Below are 19,553 nucleotides of genomic sequence, written 5' to 3' on the forward strand. Positions count from 1 at the left end.
CCAATGGCAGCCAGGAGGGGTGGGGCTAAATGGTATACGTTAGCATGATTATGTACCTGAACTGTTATGAGCGACAATGGAATTCAGTCTCTTCAAACTTTAGTCACTTCTTTTATCTTCTGTGCACCACATTTTGATTCACCTTATGGTAAAAGTATCTTTGAAGTAGAGTAATATATATATATATATTTCATAGTATTCCATCATATTCACTGTACATTAAGGATTAACTGTAAAATCAGGAGCACTGAGCTCCATCCTAACTGAACATTTGAACATAATATCAGGGGTGTGCAAATTTCCTGTGCCTTAAATACGGCAGCCTTTCCTGTCTGCTCTGTGATGGGGGTCCCCCTCGAGGCATACTGCTACTGTACAAGTTGTAGCACCATGCTGAACGCCGTCAAAAGTAGGTAAACCTGAAAAATGCGAAAATAGGAACTCCAGCTTTCTGGGACATGAGTGACAACCCCTTTTAATAGGATAAATCTATAGCAGCTTGCACAGTTGCTGATTTCAAAGGCTGCTTTCACATTCATATAAATTGAATCTGAAAGTTGCATTCTGGAAGAACAATGGGATAACCAGGAACCCAATGCCTAGGTACATTCTTGCAGCAACATGTACCACATCGTGGCATGTCTTTTGTCCTTGTTGATTAAATTCTTTTTGCATTATTTTGCTGTGATTTTTTTGTATTATTGAGCCAAGCTACCATAGCACTGAAGTAGTACTCCCATGTTGAAGTGAAGTCATAGTAGCTTTGTAAGAACAGAACGCATTGGTAAGTTGTCACTCTGTTCAGATAAAAACTTTCTATCACAATCATGATTTTATATTGGGTGGGTTGGACACCAAGAATGTTAATGATATACTGTGGAAACAGCTGTATGTCTGGGCTTGTAGCAAGTGCAGAACAGAATGAGTACATTACTTCACAGCCTGAACATACAAAGCCATTTTAACCCATCACATGCAGAAAGAGCGGTGAACACCAGCTTATCCCAGATATAAAAGAATGCAGTAACTGCAAACACATAAATATCAAGCACCTCCTCTGCATTGGCTACACTCTTTATTAATGTGGAAACACAGGCCAGGGCTTAACGAGGAGTCCTGGACATTCTCACAAATCTCCTATGTTGGACCCTTACAGTTGATTGACTTCAGTGGCTCTACAAAGTTGCAACTTCTATTCAAACCTTTATCAGTGCTGCTGTAATAAACAATTATCTTTATTGCTGCTTTGCACAAATTCACTTAAAAGTAACTAACATCCGCATTCATGTCAATTAAAAAGCTGCAAGAAGAAGAAAAAAAACTACAAATTTACAGATATAGTCCGACAGAGACTCTCTATATCTATGCCTCTTACTTGAGCAGGGCAGTGCCACTGCAGTCAGTCATGTGACAACATGGGCATATGTCTTCTGTTCCCATGGTAATCAGGGTGGACTAAAGCCTTGTGCCCCACCCCAAGCTCTCCAGGACTGTAGATAAGGCGCAGCATCAACAAAACCCAGGGATCAAAAAGCCAAAGCCAAAGACCCAAATGCGGCTCACTTCAGCCAAACTGCTCCCCCCATCCCCCAGGCATCCCCCGCTGCTTGGTATCTGCACCCCTGATCAAACACGTTGCCGACATGGCAGTCCTTTGAAACTGAGGGTTTTTCTATCGAGCAGAGCTTCTCTCATCTTACTGCTGTGATACGATATCGATGGGCTGCCCATATTTCGGGAAGAGAAACTCACAAGGGAGTTAAAAGATTTTGGTTCTTTTTGTCTGACGCAGCGCATGAGAACAGTTCAGAGGGATGAAGTAAAGCCCCCCTGCCCCCCAGCGAGAGCCCAGTGAAGGTGCTCTCACAGGGAGGCATCGGGGTGGTGTCAGGAGATCGATTCCCCCCCCACTCCCTGCTTGGCAGAAACGCTGACCTCACCCTCATCAGAGTGCAGAACCAAGGGGGGGGGGCTCCTTTTAAAATCCAGTGCTTTCTTTGGAAAGAATTTCAAAAGACTATAAGACAAGCTACAGTACGAAAAAGGCCTCCTAAATGATGGGGTCAGATTCCAAGCCTTAGCGATGATGTCATCTGCAGGCGCCTCAGGACAGAGGGAGCCGAGCGGCTCAACATTCCCTTTCAAATGTGAGCCAGTGAGTGCATCAATATCACCTTGGAGGTGAGGCCCGTTGTCCTTCTCTCTGGCTAGGCTGCATATAGGATCCTAAGGAGATGAACGATATGACCTATAATCCCCAGGACAGATACTTGACTTCTCAGGAAGCAAAGAAACTCAGCACTTGTGTGTCTCTTACTCAGTGAAAACCGCACCAAACTATTTCAAGACTTATCTGAAAAAGAAATTTTGACAAAAATTACAAAAGGGAAAAGGAAAAACATTCAGAAAACAGCCTAGAACAAGTGCTCTACAACCAATCCATCAGTTCCTGCCAGGCTCAGTGTTAGAAGCAAGGAGATTCCCAAGAAGCCAATGGCAGCAAAACAGGAAGAGTGGAGGAGGGAGTGGTCATGTGACTCAGGTGGTGGGCAGGTCCTCAGGTAAAGATCTCCTGCCGGCCACCGTGCACACAGGCCCCGCCCATACTGCCTACACGGTGCTTGTCCATGATCTGGAGCACATCATCCAGGATGGAAGGCCCCAGGTCCAAGTGCAGAGAGAGCAGGGAGCCAGCATGGGACAGGTAGGGCCGCTCCTCTGGGTCCTGGGGGCGGTGCTCAGTCTCTGGCGATGCCCCCGAGGAGGGCGGGGTGAGGGCCGAGGGGGCGAGGGCTTCCCGGGGGAGGGGCACGGCCTTGTCATCCAGGTGCAGCCTGGGAGGCTTGGGGGGAGGGGCTTGTGTCAAGGGCAGGGTAGCTGCTTGGTCAGGGGCGGGGCCTGTAGCAGTGGTGGGGGTGGAGCCAGGCAGCGTGATGGCCTGCACACCGCCAATGACAGGCAGGGAGATGGCGTTCTTCAGCAGGGGCGAGCTCTCGGAGGTGGGCGGGTGGCCACACACGCTGGCCGTGCGGGTGAACTGGAACGGCTCTCCGCACTGGCTGGAGCGCTGCCGCCCTGGCAGCAGGTGGAACCGCCCCTGCAGGAAGGACAGGTCTCCAAAGAGGTCGTTCTCCCCACCCCCGCTCCCGATATGGATGGTGTGCCGGAAGTCCCCCAGTGGGGGGCTGATCATGTCCGATGACAGGATGTCCCGCAGCTTCTCCTTCTTGCCCTTGCGGCTGCCCCTCTTCAAATAAATGGGGGCCTTGGCAGACATCCTGGGCCCCTTCACCGAGCAGCGATGGCTGGCCTCCCGTGCCGGTCTGTCGAGAAAGCACCAGGGGGTGCCGGTGTGCCCTGAGCCGGGTAGATGGGCCGCCTCGCGCTTTTTCGGAAGCACCCCACCCGTCTTCCCTACCAGGCGCGAATCAGTTCTCTACAATGGAGGGGTCAAATAGGGAGGGGGCAGGGAGTTTCTATTAAGACAGCCAATCAGAAGCAGTGTTTATGTAACTCTACTGTGGCTAGTTTGAGAGTCTGCAGGACCCTAAGGCCTGTGTGGATGGGAAGTGTGGTGGCTCAGTCAATCGGCTCTTCCGTCAGGCTCTTCCAGGGGAGTCCAGGGGCAGTGTCTCCAGGCTTTCTGAAACCAAAGAAAAAATGTCTAATTAAAATCGACACTTTAATCACATTACCTTAACTGCCAGTGTTGAGCTCTGTCTAACTGTACATTTGGAAAAGGTCCACTGAAACAAACAGGTATGAGATAAACTACAACAGTCCTTACACCATTAATGACAGCTTTGCTTAACCTACAGAAATGTATTCCTCTTTTGGAGCTGGATGCACAAAACAAATTGCCATTAGAAACAAAACCTGTTATCCTTATTTATATGCCATCATTCCCTGATGACTCAGAGTGGGCTCCCAGCCATCGGACAGAGGAACAGGAGGAGGAACAGTCTGGTTTTGCATCTGTACCCCTCCTCCCCTTTGCCTGCACCTCACACATTAACAGCTCCTGCCCCACACAGCCCTCCAGGGGAGAAGAGTCAACTGCTACTCTGTGGTCAAACAGTCAAACAGAGACAAACAGCCTACACCTGACTCTTCCTGCCTCTCCGGGTACAAGACCCCCCCCCCCCCGCGTGCTGAAGGTCCCACCCACATTCACATCACATGCTGCCATCGCAGAGCTGTGCCTGAGGAGCACCCTGCCTCTGCCCGGTTCTCTTGGCTCTCATTGCCAAGGTTATGCAAACACCATAAAAATTAACAGTTTTAAAGTTTTACATTAAGCCTTTATCCAGCGTGACTCATAAAGCAAGAGCACAAAGTGGATTTAATGGTCTGATGGACATACAAAATGCACAGTACACAAGAGAAGGGAACACGGCTGATACACGTGATGCTGAATGACTAGGATGAACGTAATAAGTGGTTTCGGTCGAATGCGCTTCTGCTTGAGGTCAGGTTTGGATTTCTGCAGCATGTTAGCATTGAAAGTGCCGCATCACAGAGGCAGCAATGGCAAGAGTTCAATGCGTCAGATGAAACTCTGGCGCATTAACCTCCCACAGCAGCTGTGGCGATTGGATGGATCCGCGGGTCAGCTAGCTCACTGTGCCTGGTGGGGCGTGGTCCTCGGGGCTCAGACTGCCTTTGATCTACCTCCCCTCAGGTGCGGGGTCGCAGGTTTGGCACACACATCAGACATGACATCATGCTCCTCAGGTTACAACCAAGAGAAATAAGGCAGAGGGGACGGCCAAAGCGGGTGGCTCACAGAATGTTCTCCAACCCCTCCCACCCCCCACAGGTTCCACCTTACCACTTCAGTTACACCCAACTAACCAACAGGCTCCGCAAACAGCAACACCGAGAACAGGAAACAACATTACCAAGCAGAGACTCTGTTGCTGATTGCCATAGCCACAGAAACCTCGACAACAATAGTTCTTATTTCACAAAAAAATACAGGCAGGTCTCTCCTGTCAACACAAACATGCCAAGCATGGAAAAGTGAGGAAATCAGGGGCCAAAACAGATTGTCACATTCATTCATAAAGTACCAAAAATGTACATAATGGACTCCAAGAGTTTGTTTTGGACAATTCCTCCCAGAGGAAGAGAAAGTGGAGTGTGAGTGTATTTGTTTTTTTTTCCATATCAGCAGGGAACAGGGGAGTGCTGGGAAAGCACATTGTAGGCAGTCATTTTGTAAACCTCTGTTAGGACTTTTCATAACACAAAGGTCGCTGGTTAAATTCCCTGCTGGGACACTGCTATAGTATCCTTGGACAAGGTACTTGGCCTTCAATTGCCTCAGTAAATATACAGTTATGTAAATGGGTGAAATTGTGATCTAAGTAAGTCACTCTGGATAAGAGCATTTGCTAAATAACAATAATGTAGTGTAATTTAATGCAATATAAAGGACACTGCAGGCACTCATTTTGTCCCTCTGTTAGGACTTCAGCCAACAGGAACGGTGTTGATGGACACTTCGCATGCCAGCACATGACACATTGCTGTCACAGTGAAGAGCACTCTGTCTGCAAAGCGCAGCGTCGGCCAAACTTCCAAACCGAGGCAGTGATGACTGCCATTGATTAGAGTGAGCTGTCATTACTGGTGCTGAGGTCTTCCATAAAGCCCTCATGTGTCAGTGCGATGTGACCCTGTGTCCCACCAACCCTCCATTAAATACCCTGAGGCAATCAGTAACGCACTGCAGCTCATCTATACAGTCTGGTAAACTCAACCTAGAGTACACAGGACTGCAGGACCAGTGATGATCACATACCGATGACCTAATACACCAAAACATGCTGTCGAGAAACACACTCACAAGCGCACGCTCGAATACAAGACACACACACAGACATTGTGCATTGTCTCTCTGTCTCTCTCTCTCTCGCTCTTTCTCTCACGGACACACACACCCACACTCACAGACATACTGAAATACAGAGACTTAATGCAAACACACACACACACACACACACACACACACACAAAGTTGTTATACAAGATTCAGGATGTCATTAGTTAACACCAGAGAACTTGTTCACTCATCTAAATGATTTTTCCTATTCTTCTCCACTGGCAGCCCCTCTCTCATCCACAAGCTGTTTTACAGGTGCCCAGAATTACAAATTACACCCACCCACGCAGGGAAACAAACACAAGAATCAAGTAACACTACACCATTCATAAAGAATCAATACATTATTGCAGAATGCATAACACCAGATGAAAACAAAGAGTCAAAATCTTAAAAGATGGTGGCCAGATCTCCCGACTCTGTCCTACCCAGAATCCCTCTGTGTGTCTGAGTATCTTCGTGCTGAGAACTGTGCAAGCGCCTCCCCTCTAATACAAACGTCATCATCAATAGAGTGATAACCCAACTGCCACAAATCCACATAACAGCTAACAATTAAGCAGCCCATTTAACAGCCCAAAGCCCTTACTCCACTTCATCACCTGCATGATGCTTCTTGATTTACCCAGCTGTTTTGGTTCAGCTCATAAAAGCTGTATATCACCACAGCCTGCCAAAAAAACAACAGGCAGGGCATTTCTGATGTGGGATGGTGATTTATTCTGGATAACTGCCAGAAGTAGCATTCATTTTAAAAGCGGAGACCAGTAAGGTTGTCTGATCAGAGCGATACGAGCTGTAACAAGTGATATGGACAAGTGTTCTGCCCCAACCCTTTCCGAGCCTCCAGGACAGGTTTCCCAGCCAAAGTGGTTAAGATGTTTGTGCTTCTTTGGGGCAGTAGTTCTCACAGGGAGTTCACATGGTATTAGTCATCTGAACCAGGGGCCTTGTTACTGCATGCACAGGTAATAAAAGAGATCATGTGGTGAAGGCAGGGAAACAGGAAAAACAGAAATAATGATATAGGATTGCCTGGGTGCAAAGAAAGATTCAAAGATACAGAGAGTCTGTAACTGGCTGTTCTTTCTCTAGAGATATGAGTGTTCCAGTGCATGATCATAGCAAAAGCAACCAAGTTAACTCACAATGTCATAGCATCGTTCCTGGTGCTTGGCAGTGTGTGCTAGCGCATTGCAACAATGTCACAGTCATATTGTGAGAATGTTAGGCTTAGGTTTATGTTTGAATGCATGTGTGTCTGTGTGTGTGTGTGTGTGTGTGTGTGTGTGTGTGTGCATTTCATCAGCACTCTTCAAGGACACTATCTTCCTTCCTTCACGTGTGATGGCAGTGAATGACATACTGAAAATGTGTTGAGTAAAAACCTCAGGGGTTTTGGTTCAGCCAGGGTGAACTAACTGAGTCATGGTCCGTCCCAAATGTAGCCAACCCCAGGGTGATCATAAGACCAGCCCATTTTGGTAATGTGAAGCGCCACAGTGGAGAGGCAGAATGCAAACTTGCAGCATACTGGTGTCAGGAAGATATCGAACCATGAACCCGCTTAACGCACTGTACCAACAACAGAAATGCACAGCTAAGGAAATCAAAGGTGCTGGGCTGGCTGTTGGTTGACTCTGTGGGGCACTGCTCAAGCCACTAAGACACCAAGACTACCCCAATCTTCCAAAAACAATTTCAGCCACAGAGAAGAGTGCATGCTGCTCTTACCAATGCCATGAAAAGGACTGCATCACAGAAGCAGTGAGTTTGGATACCAGCATAGGTAATACCATGCAGTGGGCAAGATGTCACAGGTGCTGACTGAACTACTGGGACTGTGAGCAGGTGGTTGTGGGGTCTAATTCCAAGTGGGACACTGCTGTGATTAATGGTAAATTGTTTAATAAATTAAAGTGTTCAACTGAAACAGTAAAAAGAGATTGGCTCTGCCCTCTTTCCGCCCAATCTGCTGTGAAGATCAGCCAAGCGCAGAACTTGAACATGATTCACTTATTTTGAAGATGTCTGTATGTCTTCATTAAAAAAAAATCTACAGGGCAAACAATGGAAATTTTTCACTTCTAATGAAATTTCCAAAACGAAGTACTGTACTTATATTCTGTGTACACATGCCACGACACTAGGTGGCAGTCTTTCACAGTATCACCTTCAGGTAAATTTGAATGAAAACTTAAAATTCGCACAAATGCAATATAAATGCATTCAGTCATTGGGGTGTATAGGTTATGATCACAACATTACGTTTTGTGGGGCTGGGGTACTTAACTTGCCTCATTTAAGCCATTGGGGCACAGTGACCCAATCTGAGAAGCTTATTAACTTATGAGCTAATCGACGGGACATACGGTGGCAGAATTTTTGCTTCGCTGCCATAGAGCGTGCACACAGAGAACGCTGTCTCGTATTTGAAAATGCCATTGTCTGCGCAACGCGGACTGCAACAGTACGTTTGGAACAAAGCTCTCACTGTCACCATTCAAAGTCCGTAGTCAAAGCGGTTGAAGAGTTACGCGACCGTTTATGCCCCATGGCAATCACGTGATCCGAATATTTTACGGAATTTATTCATAATAATCCCCTCCAGGGATATAAAGAAAAAACGGACAGCGGGAAGTCTGTAGCCTTGAATACAATCAAGGGTTCCAAAATATGAGTTTGAATGTTTGGCGTTATTTATGAGCACTTTTGGTTTAATCTTCGTTTTCACTTTTAAAATAGAAAACACTAAAATGTAGCCTATCTTGCACGTCCACGCTTACCTATTATTGTATTTCTGTCTATAATTTCGCTAATGTAAGCAACAAAAGAAGAAACACCCATGTTTATATTTGGAAAAGTCCGCTTAAGCCATCTAAGATTTCAACATCAAGAGGCTGTGGACAGATGCAGGCATTGTAAACATATGGGGAAATTGTATCCGTAGTTTCTGAGAAAACGTTAGAAACCTTGGAACCAACCGCGGTGGAAAACCAGATAAGGGCCGCACTGCTGTCGAAAATTGCAGGTTAATCCATATGTGAAAACTTTCATCTTGAACCGGGACTCCTGACCTCCGATACGCCTGCAATACCAAAGTCAATGTGACATGAGGGTCCACACAAAAAAGTGTCGTTATTTAAGATTCCGACAACTTTGAGAAAACAGAACGTCGTGTTCTTCATCCAAAGACAATTGATTTCCTGCATCCTGTTGTTTATAGAGCTAAGTATCAGGGGACAAGCTCTGCAACTACCAGACTTCCGAACTTAGAGGACTACCTTTTTAAATAATATTTGGAGGACAGTCCTTTGAGGAATCGTTTCCGATTACTACATCCTTAAACGCTGGTGTTCAACGGGGTGTTTATGGATTAATACTACACTTTGATTGATCAAAAATATTGCCGTTTTAGACCAAATACATATGGCAGAGCATCTTATTTTTACGGCACTGTTACAAATGCAGTTTTTCATTTGTAACAAACCTGTCATCCCATCCCCGCACTGCCCCTCCCCATAACCCAATTTTACACAGGTGAGTCAGGTCACCTTAAAAACAGGGTTTTAAACTGCACGGTCTTGGCACGCATTCGCATCACGCTACATTATCACACATGCACAATCGTTTAGTAAACACTGGCCACCTGCGGGGGACTTTACCTCCAAATTCAGACGTGTCCGTTTCGATGGCCACTCTTACTCTTTTACAAGGAAGACCTCTTGTAACAGTAGCCTACAGAACCCTTGAGCTGTCCTTTGCCAATGCGACTCCTGATACAGTTCAATATCACGGACTCTGTGTTCAGAGATGCTGATGAGTCTGCCGCGTCTGCTATAAAAATAACCCCTCCTTCACTTGATACCCGTACATGCAGTGGCCAAATGCTGATACGGTTGAATCTGAGACCTGGTTCACTAATAGGCTACCCCTCCTCTCTCCCTCCTCTCTCCCTCTCTCTGTCTCCACTCTCTTTCGCCAGCGGCTTGTTCTCCGCGTTCAATACACGGCACATATGAAACCACGGCACGGGAATCCGTACAAAGCATGCAAATACACCACACGCATGTTATCTTCTGGAATAACTGGTTCAGAATGCCAGGGAATATAAAGACCTTTACCAGCAAGGGAATGCTGTAAACAGGACTTGCGTTAACTCGTTTTACCACAACACGACGAGCCAGGACTTGTTACGAATGTAGAGTGTCTAGGAAGCGATTACTACAGTAAATGTGTGGGTACTGCCATACCCAGAAACATAATAAACAAGCATAAATAAGCTCAAAGTCTATTTATTATACTAGTCTTTAAACGTTTTTTGATAAGATGCACAGGAGATATGATCAGCAACGTCACTGCCGATAATCAGGTAGCCTACACCTCCAATGTGCCACAGATAAGGCACTTCCAATGTGCCACAGATAAGTTTGTTTCACTTCCATTCTGAATTCCAAATCAATTTACAATATACTTGTGTTCCCTGTTACAGAGGTTACCGTCAAGATCTGCTGGCCAAAGAAGCTGTTACGAATCTGAGCGCAATGGGATGTATAGTAGATACGAATACACAATTATCTGAGTAGATGGCTTCAATGTATTATTTCACGCACATGTAAAAACAGAAAATGCGGTAATATCTCCAGCTGCTATTCCAATTCCCCGGATCTCCGCACCAGAGTTTCAGCGGCTCCTACAAAATCCAGAAGTCCTTCCTCATTGCTGGAAGTTCCAGCACGGCCATTCAGCGCCGAGGCGCTATCACTGACACAAAGCCGCACTTTACGAGAGGAGCACGCATGCACCAGACCCCCGCAGTGCGCGGTCTTATTTCTTGCACTCCGTGAACGAACCCTGACGTCAGAGGCCCTCGGCAAGTCCGTGCCAGCACATAGACGAAATTCAAGCACCCATTCAGGCAGTATTACATCTCTTGCACATCTCTTGCCTAGGGGCAAACTCACAGGTGTCCAAATAATGTAAGAGGCAATCAAGTTTTTATTTGATCTAAAAGGACAGGCACAACATCCTCTATTCCGAGAAATGCATCTGGAGGAATCTTTTCAGGGTTGGTGATTTCTGGTTCTCATAGTGCTGTCTTAGGCATGTGAAAGAAGTGACTCCACGTCCTTAAGAACTCTTGAAAACCTGGTCTGATATTAGATCAACTACTCCTTGGCCCCTCCCACAAGTTCATATCATAGCTCAGTCTTATACACCAGAGGTGACCACTCATGGAGAGCCACAATCCTGAAGGGGTTACCAGTCTTTATATCAGCAGCAGATGGACACCTGGGACAGCTGGTGATCCCATCCAGTCAATGATTCCAATTAAGCAATTACACTATGAGTTGGAAGGTAAGAATCTTGAGGATATACAGTTATATACGATAGTAACACACAACTGGCTTTCACACAACAGGGTCACAAAGACAAAATAATGGATTTTAATCCATTAATCCAAGCTTCTCATTTACAGGTCTAAAAAGATCCAAAACCCATAAATTTTATAAATATTACAAGACATCTACCTAAGAGTTTTTCTAAAAAAACCATATACAGAAAGCAAGGGTGATTGACTAGCAGTACTAGCCAGACTAGCATGTTAATTCACAAGTCACAAATATTGACAGTACTGGCTGCAAACTCCATCAGCTGTGTTGATTCTACCTTCATAGATTACTTTCTCACTGTCAGTGATTTGAGCTCTTATTTCAGCTGAAAGTGTGTATAGACCCCATATTCACAGAACACGACAGCCATTTTGAAGATTTTATTAAAACATTACAGAATGAATAAAATCTTCAACTGCTGAATAGTCCACAGAAATTTGTGGAATTCCACATCCCACAGCATTGCCCAAACATGCTTCTGAGAATGCGTGCTCGCGAACACACACACACACAAACTGCAAACCTCTATCTGCCAGAATATTTCTACAGGAAGGAAACGGTTGGAACTGGTTGACTCCTTTTCTGATTAACAATGCAGAAAGTGCACTGTGTGGCAGAATTGTGCCCTCATTTTTGGGAAGTGAGCTCAGCACCTAGCCTGTATGGACACCCTCTCTGGTGACCCCCCAACCTCAGGTCAGAGCTCCTGAGGCTAACTTGCAAAGGCACACAAACAAATCTATCAGGCGGGCAGGCAGATCTTGGGTGGATGAATCCATGTTTTTAATCACACATCACTCATTCATGTTTCCTCTGTAACAGCTCGTCATTTATCATGACTGCGGGGTCCACCCAGTCAAAAACACCAACATGGCAAGCATCAGCATTGTAGAGGGAGAGCGCCTTTCACTCAGGCACTGATGTAAAATAGGCCTCTTTTTAGACAGGGACATGGGTGGAGCATGTGATCTTCACCAGCCAATCAGCAAGGGAGCCTTATGGGGAGCTGCAGGAAGAAACTGACTGATGATTGTGAGTCCTAGTACCTCTGTTATCTGTGACTTTGTCACACCAACAACAAGGATTCAGCGGGGTTTTTTGACAGGAGCTTAACCTAAATCAGCCCATCTGGTAATCTAAAATAACTGCTTTTTTACAAACACTTGCCAGATGGCAGCTTGTTGCATGCTGTGAAAGAGAATGCATGACGTGATGCTGGATTGTGTTTAATGGATAATCTGTTCATCTGGTGAGAAGATGCAAGTAGTCTGCACCCCCTGGTGTTATCGACCCATTCCTGTCAATATGGGTGTAACCACCCAGAAACCATCAGTGCTTCTTGAAGGATCATCTACATGATGAGAACATCATCCCAGTGACCAAACAGAATCGTCATTTTGCCTTTCACAAGTCACTTTTTTGTGATTTACACATTTTCTTGTGTTTCCAGCAGTGCTTAGCACAGCGACAATTTATATTGTACTGTGTAGGGACTGCACTCCACCTTAGTGGCGAAAGAGACTGCAATATTAGTCATAATGATTCATCTATAATAAACCATCTACATTCCCACAGCCTTGGGGGTGTCTAGAGCAGCTCCATCTTCAAGGTGATGGGCTTGACTGCGGGCTGAGCCTCACGGCCCTCAGTACTGAACCAGCATGTGTGGACATTCTGCTGATAATGACCCGGAGCTCAAAAATTGCCTTTGTTCTGCCAGGGAAAAGGGTGGGTACATCTGCCTGTTTCCTTGTCTTGCCGCTCCTATGCACCCTGCTATTTGAGAAACCTGCAACTTGCTTGGATGACATCAGTGGAGTAATGCTTATCCTCCAATTGGTGGCCACGTCTCTGTAGTTCAGTGTGTAACTTGCACTATGAAACACAGCCGCTGCCTGTGTGTGAGTGTATCGAAGAATTGCATTTGCCTCACTTCAGCGTTCCTGAGCAACTGCCAAGGTTGTCACAGGGAGCCTTGTGTGTAATTGCTGACTTCAAAACAGGGTTGCATAAAAGAGCATTAAAAAATTAAAGCAAAGTGTGGCCATTTGTACCAGCTGAGAACTGACCTCTCGCTGACTGGAAAAAAAGGCCTGTTTCCTGATTCACCAACATAATGAGAGACACTTTTCCCCAACAGAGACTGAAATGGCCTCCTGGACAGCAGGACGATGTGGACTCACAGTGAACCTTTCAGGGTTGGGATGTGTCAGATACAGTTTGTTGCTCTTCCTAGATAACATGCAGTGAATACACAAATAGATGACCAAGCTTAAACAACAGCATTTTTCAATCCAGTCCTTTAATAATATTATAGCCCCACACACACTAAATTTAGCTTGGCAGTTTTAGACCAAACTCTTACGCAAGCACATTTTTTTGCAGGAATCCTTCATAATCTGCATAAATAAACTTACCATTCCAGAGAAATGTGTGGAAATAAATATCCCGTAGAGACAGGATTTAGGAAATGGCTAGTTTGAGGCTGTTTTGGGGGTGTGTGTGGTGTGTGGTTGGTTGGGGGGTGCCCCGGACGAAGGCCAACTGTTTTTCCTGAGTTGGGCCTTCCGTCCCACTCTAAATAAGCTCCAGATGCCATGAGCTAACAGGCCAAAAACTAACAGCATTAAACGGGTGAGAAACGTGACACACCGAAACAAAGGCCATCACAAGCGCTGCCACACAAAAAGCAAACAAAAGACCGGATCAAATTATCACACTCACATCTGTCCCTGACTGTGGTGGCATTTAAACATCAGAGGCTGTGCCTAAACTGCAGAGTCCCTGCTGAAATTCCACAAGACCGGAGGGCTAGCTTGAAATAGCATTAAATCAAAATGTGTATTCACTTTTGAAGCCTGTGGTGTTGCACATTCTATGCAAAAGGTTGCAGTATTGTGCTGCAGCTTTGCCTCAGTCTCATCACATCAACACCTCCACTCTCAACACTCCATATCAAAGCATGTCCAAATCTTACCATCGGTCAAACTTTGCTTGACTTGGAGAGGACATCTTAAAGAAAATCTAGGTTTTTATTAAAAAAAAAAATTGGCATTGTCATTTAATACAAAATATGTTCTCTCACAGAGGAATGCTGGATGTTTCTGCTCTGATAAATCAAGAGATCTTCATTTTGTGCACTCAGATGTTCTTGGAAACATTAATGGCATTCATGCATGGCTACAACCATTGATCACTTTACATTACATCAGATTTGGATGGTATTCAAAATGAGCATTTCTAATGATGTTACTGAAGACACAGCTGATTTTGCTGTACGTTTTAAGTGAACTTTCCTTCACCAGCTGACGAACTTTCAAACAGGACCTTGAGAGAAGCACGTCACATTTTCAGCAATGATCTCACTTGAAGCCAGGTGGACATTCACCCCTCACCTGACTGCAGCGGTAGATATAAAGGCTTGCTATGTCCCAGGGAAGAGAATTTGATAATGAAGTTTAATTGGATAAATTGCATGCAGCCATGGAAGTCCATTGTTTTCATATAAAAGGTCAGATATGGCTTATTGAACAGTGGGTCATTTTCTCTCTTTTTTTGTTTTCTTATACAATTTCAGTGCTAACATACAGAAACGGTAAAATTAACAAGATTAAGACAAAAAATGTTTGGGCTCGGTTAGTTCAAAACTTGTTAAACGAAGTTTTTCGCTTCGGATATAAGCGTGGCTCTTTTTTCCTCAGCGCTTTTTTTTAACTTTTAGCAAATGACATGTAGGGTAGACCGAGTACAGTTGGAACAGAAGGACAGTTGAAACACGTCAAATAACGTGCGTGCGCGACAAGCCTGATCTCTGATTTTTACTCAGCACACGCGTATTAGCGTCCTCTTTGATCATGGGAAATTTGAAGTACGTGCGCTTCTCCGGTCAGAAGATATCGGCAAAAGTTTTTTTTCACAGGTAAATTTTTCACTTCACCATCTCCCTTTCACATTGAATAGTTTCTTTTGCTTATATGACAGTTAAACTGAACTTAGATTATTGTAATCTTTAATCTGTGCTCTTAAAAACTGACAAATTTCATGACTTGGTGTCACTCAAGATTATCGTAGAATCCAGAGAAATGTGAGAGGTGGTCAGCGGGGTACAGCTGAAACTTTTTATCAACTGTACCCCCGATAGAATCCTATTGCGTCACATGCTGTTTAGTTGCACGGTTTAAGATTACAAGTTAAGAGTCATATTTAGACAACGTGGGAAGACAAAACAAAATTTGATGTCTGTGATACTTGAACCGTCTATTAATAATTGACATTTTCTAACATGAAGGATATAAGGATATTATGGCGTGTTGTGAAATATGCAAAGTGGTAAATGGGTACAGTTGGTACACCATTTCTAGGTGGTTATGTTCATAAGGTATGCAGTTACAGAGTTCATTTAAAGGAAATAAAATAACAGATTTTGTTGTTTGGACAGGCAAACTAACAAGCAAAATACAAATGTAGCATAGCCTGTAGGCTTTTTTGTTTATGTGTGTGTGCTATGCCTGTTGCAGGATGCCCCGTTTCAGAGTTAGGAGCACAAATAGGGGAGTGCCAGCAGATCTCTTAGAGAGGGCCTCAAAAGCAGTTGAGGAAGGAAAATCAATTAGGAGCATGGCACAGGAGTTGAGCATTCCCCTTGCTACCCTGGCCCGATACATCAAAAAGAAAAGGGACCTTACCGAGCAGGACTCAAGTATGCTACCCTCAGGGTACAAGGGCTGCAATGCAGTTTTTACTGCTGAGCAGAGCTCAAGCTGCAGTCTTATGTCAGAAAGGCAGCAGCTTTATGCTCTGGGGAAAAAAGTGTTCCCAAAAGGTGAAATGGAAAATCTTACCAGAACAAAGGGAGGGAGGAAAAAAGCAAAAAAAGAAAAGTACAGAGGACACTCAGTGTATTGTCTGTGATGAATGGTATACAAGGTCCTGGCCAGGGGAGCAATGGATTTCTAGCTCCATCTGTGGCATGTGGTCGCATGTAGAATGCACTGATGGAGGCCACAACTACATTTGCCACCACTGTGAGTGACTGAGGTGACTGAGTGAGAGAGTAAGTGACTGAATGACTGCTATTTGTATTGTTTTTATGTTTTATTAGGCTACTGTTATTGTTTGAATTAGTTGTGTAGTTGTAGCCTCCATCTGTGTTATTATTGCTGTTCAATGTTTTACAAATTAACTATTTTAACTGTTGCTCAATAAATAAAATGATGAACTGAAATTAGATATTTTATTGCTGTTTGCAATTGCTGTTCCATGTTTTACAAATTAACTACTTTTAACTGTTGCTCAATAAATAAAATGATGAAGTGAAATTACATATTTTTGTAGAATGGTCATTTTTAAAAGGTATTTTACATTTGCAATGAATTGGTTAGGCACCTTTACAGCATTACAGATGGGTTTTTCAACTGTACCATGGTACTGTTCCAACTGTACCTGACAGGGGTACAGTGGTAACAAAAATGCTCCTTGTGTTTTTGAGCTAATTGTGGAAAATATGAACTACTTATAGATACTATTAATCATTACTTTTTTAGTAGACAAGCAAAGGAAATATATGAAAAATCATGTTTTCAGTTACTAGTTTTTGTGTGGTAATGCAAAAAAGTGTTCCAACTGTACTCGGTCTACTTGTTAAAATGTGGGATGCGGGGTTCTATTACCTTCCTAAAGACGAAGTATAGGCCTACTTTGCGGCTGCATGATTGTTTGAATACCATGGTGCAGTTTCACGTAATGAGTATTACCATTTAATTATTATTACTTTCATTAACATTTAATTTCACACGTGCTGTTTTGCCGCTGAGCAGGCTCATAATGGACATGATGTTTGGAACAATGTAAAGTAATTTTTAAAATGCAATAAAACTATTTACAGATTCATGTATGCCGCCGCAACGGATATGGAAATGAATGAATCAGTAAGTCAAAGATTCGAATCATTTTATTGTACTGAACGAAAGGAACCGAATCACTAAAAAGAATCTTTTTGAACACCACTAATGTAGACATTCATAAAATAAGGTGGCTGAGGGGTGACAGTCGCTGGAACATTCAAACGCGTCTCTAGTGTTTCACACATTATCTTGGAGCTTCAAAAGGTGGTAAACCAGGTCTGAAACAACAGTACTACGACTCTTAGACGTGCACAGTTTATCTAGCCACCTATCTCCACAACATGCATAGTAACATAAAAACTACAAGGATTTAGTCGACGAGTTCAGAGTCAGAAAGGGCAAACTCGCTCTCACCTGCAGCAGGACGTGGTTGATAAATGCTGGTTTGCGTTTGGTATGGATGTGCCTTCACAAATTACATTTAATTACTTAACTGTCTAGCTTGGCAAACCTTCAAGTATTAACAATTATCAGCTAAAGCCGATGAACAACTTTTGCTCTTGGTGTTTTTTGCTCGATAGTGTTTGATTAAATAAACAAACCAGGTCATCAGTTTAAAAAGTAGCCCGCTGTTGAATTTCACTTTTAGCAGTGGTGGTATGATTAAAAAAACACAGGCAACAATGCGACACGCACAATGGCGCTATGCTGACGGAAGGCGGTTTCCCCTGACAACACATTCAGCACCCTACGTTATTAAACTTTGACAAACTGCAGCTACAATTTGAAAGGGGGTCATTCTCCCCTTCCCAGTGCCCCCAGAACACTTGTCATGCGTCATTCCTCGACACAGAGCAGTGGAAAGAAAGCAGAGAACGCGCTCATCGGGGATCGGTGAACCCTGTTGCGCAGCACACATTCTTCAGTTGTAATTTAAGTTCATCAACAAGGATATAGAACAATACAACATAACGTCAACAGTGAGATTCAGCGGATTAAAAAAAAAAACATACTCGTTATTTTTGAAATAACTACAGAATTAAACTTTTCTCTCATCACAATTCATCAACGAACTTGCCCCTGCTTCTCTCTTTAACTTGTAGAATGTTATCTTTAGACCGCTGTCAACCTTACATACCATTGTTTTCCAGAAAGAAACAGCTTTATAACTAACTTCATAACATGCGTATAGTTTTCCGTCGCCTCGAGCCTATCTCCTGCTTTGGCTAATTGTTCATCTTGCATTTAGCCTACATCTATTAACGCAGACTGTTATATTCATACCTGATGTGAAGTTAGACTTACTTCCCTGCCCCCTTCCCAAAATGCTCTAAGTTTCATAGACTCACCTATTTCTTCTGTCTGAGCCGTAGGACATCCGACACTGTGCTTTGCATTCCCGCTACATCCATAATCACTGCCTCGGAGAGCCTAGATAAATCCGACGACGGTTCGAGTAGCGTCCAGCGCTCCCCCCGCTCCCCTCCGCAAACGGTCGCTTGGTAACAGCCTATTGTTGAGATTATGAAAGTGGGAGAGTCAGTGTGGGCTCCGGGTAGGAGGATCAATGACCTTTGTTTAAACTGTCACAACACGGCTCCTGTTATTACCGACAGCGGGGCTTTATCAATGGGAACGGTGCTCGCGGTGAATGTAGCCCGCTAATTTAGGACAGCTTAGATATAACAGCAAGAGTCCTTAACGTCCTTAAACTCGTGCTATTTTGAGTAATGAAAGGGGAATACAATATCCATCATGTATAAGATATATTACAAATAAATTAGGAGCATTTAAATAAAACTTTGCTCCATAATTCCTTAATTTGATACTGCAGCGGGTCCAATGGCACTCTGCTTGAATTTGAGTTTGTTAAACGGTTAATGGTTTTAAACCATGTCAAAATCGCATCATTCGAAGTTCACTATAATTTGTAATCACTGCATGACATTTTGTAGAGTTAATCCAATATTTGATGGCCCTCTTGAAAGACCGTCGCAATTTAACGGACCAACAACGTGGATCTAGAACACTTAGGCTGCTGCCGGAGACGTGTGATAGTGTCGCAGTCGGCCAGATGGTGCGTTAACCCGCCGCAATTTGAGCTTCCATAGGAGGATATCCTCCTGCCGGTGCCTGTCCTCTCTTCCCATCCAGGAAGCGCCTCCCCTGAGCCCATGCGAGCCACACTCGGGAGGTTTTTCAGTTTCCCTGCGGCCTCTGACCCCATTCGAAAATTAGCAGCTGCTTCTTTTGAGATCGGTGCAGCTATTACCACTCTCACTGGTCTTGTGCGCCACAGATCCACTTCCTAGTCTTTCCGTGACACTGACCTCAGATCAGCGCTCAGCCCACCTCGCACCTTTTCTCATTCAGTGGGCTCTCATCAGTATGTCCTCACTGTGTTACATTCACAACCTAAGATATGCATAT

The 19,553-nt window shown here is 44.3% G+C and overlaps 1 protein-coding gene across 2 annotated transcripts; it reads right to left on the bottom strand.

Moving 5' to 3' along the window:
• Positions 1–1,062: 1,062 nt before the first annotated feature.
• Positions 1,063–18,600, bottom strand: cdc42ep2 (CDC42 effector protein (Rho GTPase binding) 2). 2 transcript variants are annotated; one of them, XM_036547525.1, is made up of 2 exons: positions 18,473–18,600; positions 1,063–3,643 (listed from the first exon to the last, which is right to left on the bottom strand). In XM_036547525.1, the coding sequence occupies exon 2, from the start codon at positions 3,275–3,277 to the stop codon at positions 2,558–2,560; it is 720 nt and encodes a 239-aa protein (XP_036403418.1). In that variant the 5' UTR covers positions 3,278–3,643; positions 18,473–18,600; the 3' UTR covers positions 1,063–2,557. The 2 variants fall into 2 exon arrangements, with proteins under 2 accessions (XP_036403418.1, XP_036403417.1); XM_036547524.1 differs by lacking the exon at positions 18,473–18,600 and adding an exon at positions 9,553–9,887.
• Positions 18,601–19,553: the final 953 nt, after the last annotated feature.

Source organism: Megalops cyprinoides, chromosome 16, assembly GCF_013368585.1.
Source record: "Megalops cyprinoides isolate fMegCyp1 chromosome 16, fMegCyp1.pri, whole genome shotgun sequence".
In the NCBI taxonomy this organism is placed as follows: domain Eukaryota; kingdom Metazoa; phylum Chordata; class Actinopteri; order Elopiformes; family Megalopidae; genus Megalops; species Megalops cyprinoides.

Bases quoted from the DNA above. Each gene is read 5' to 3' on its own strand.
- cdc42ep2 (XM_036547525.1), bottom strand. From the start codon at position 3,277: ATGTCTGCCAAGGCCCCCATTTATTTGAAGAGGGGCAGCCGCAAGGGC.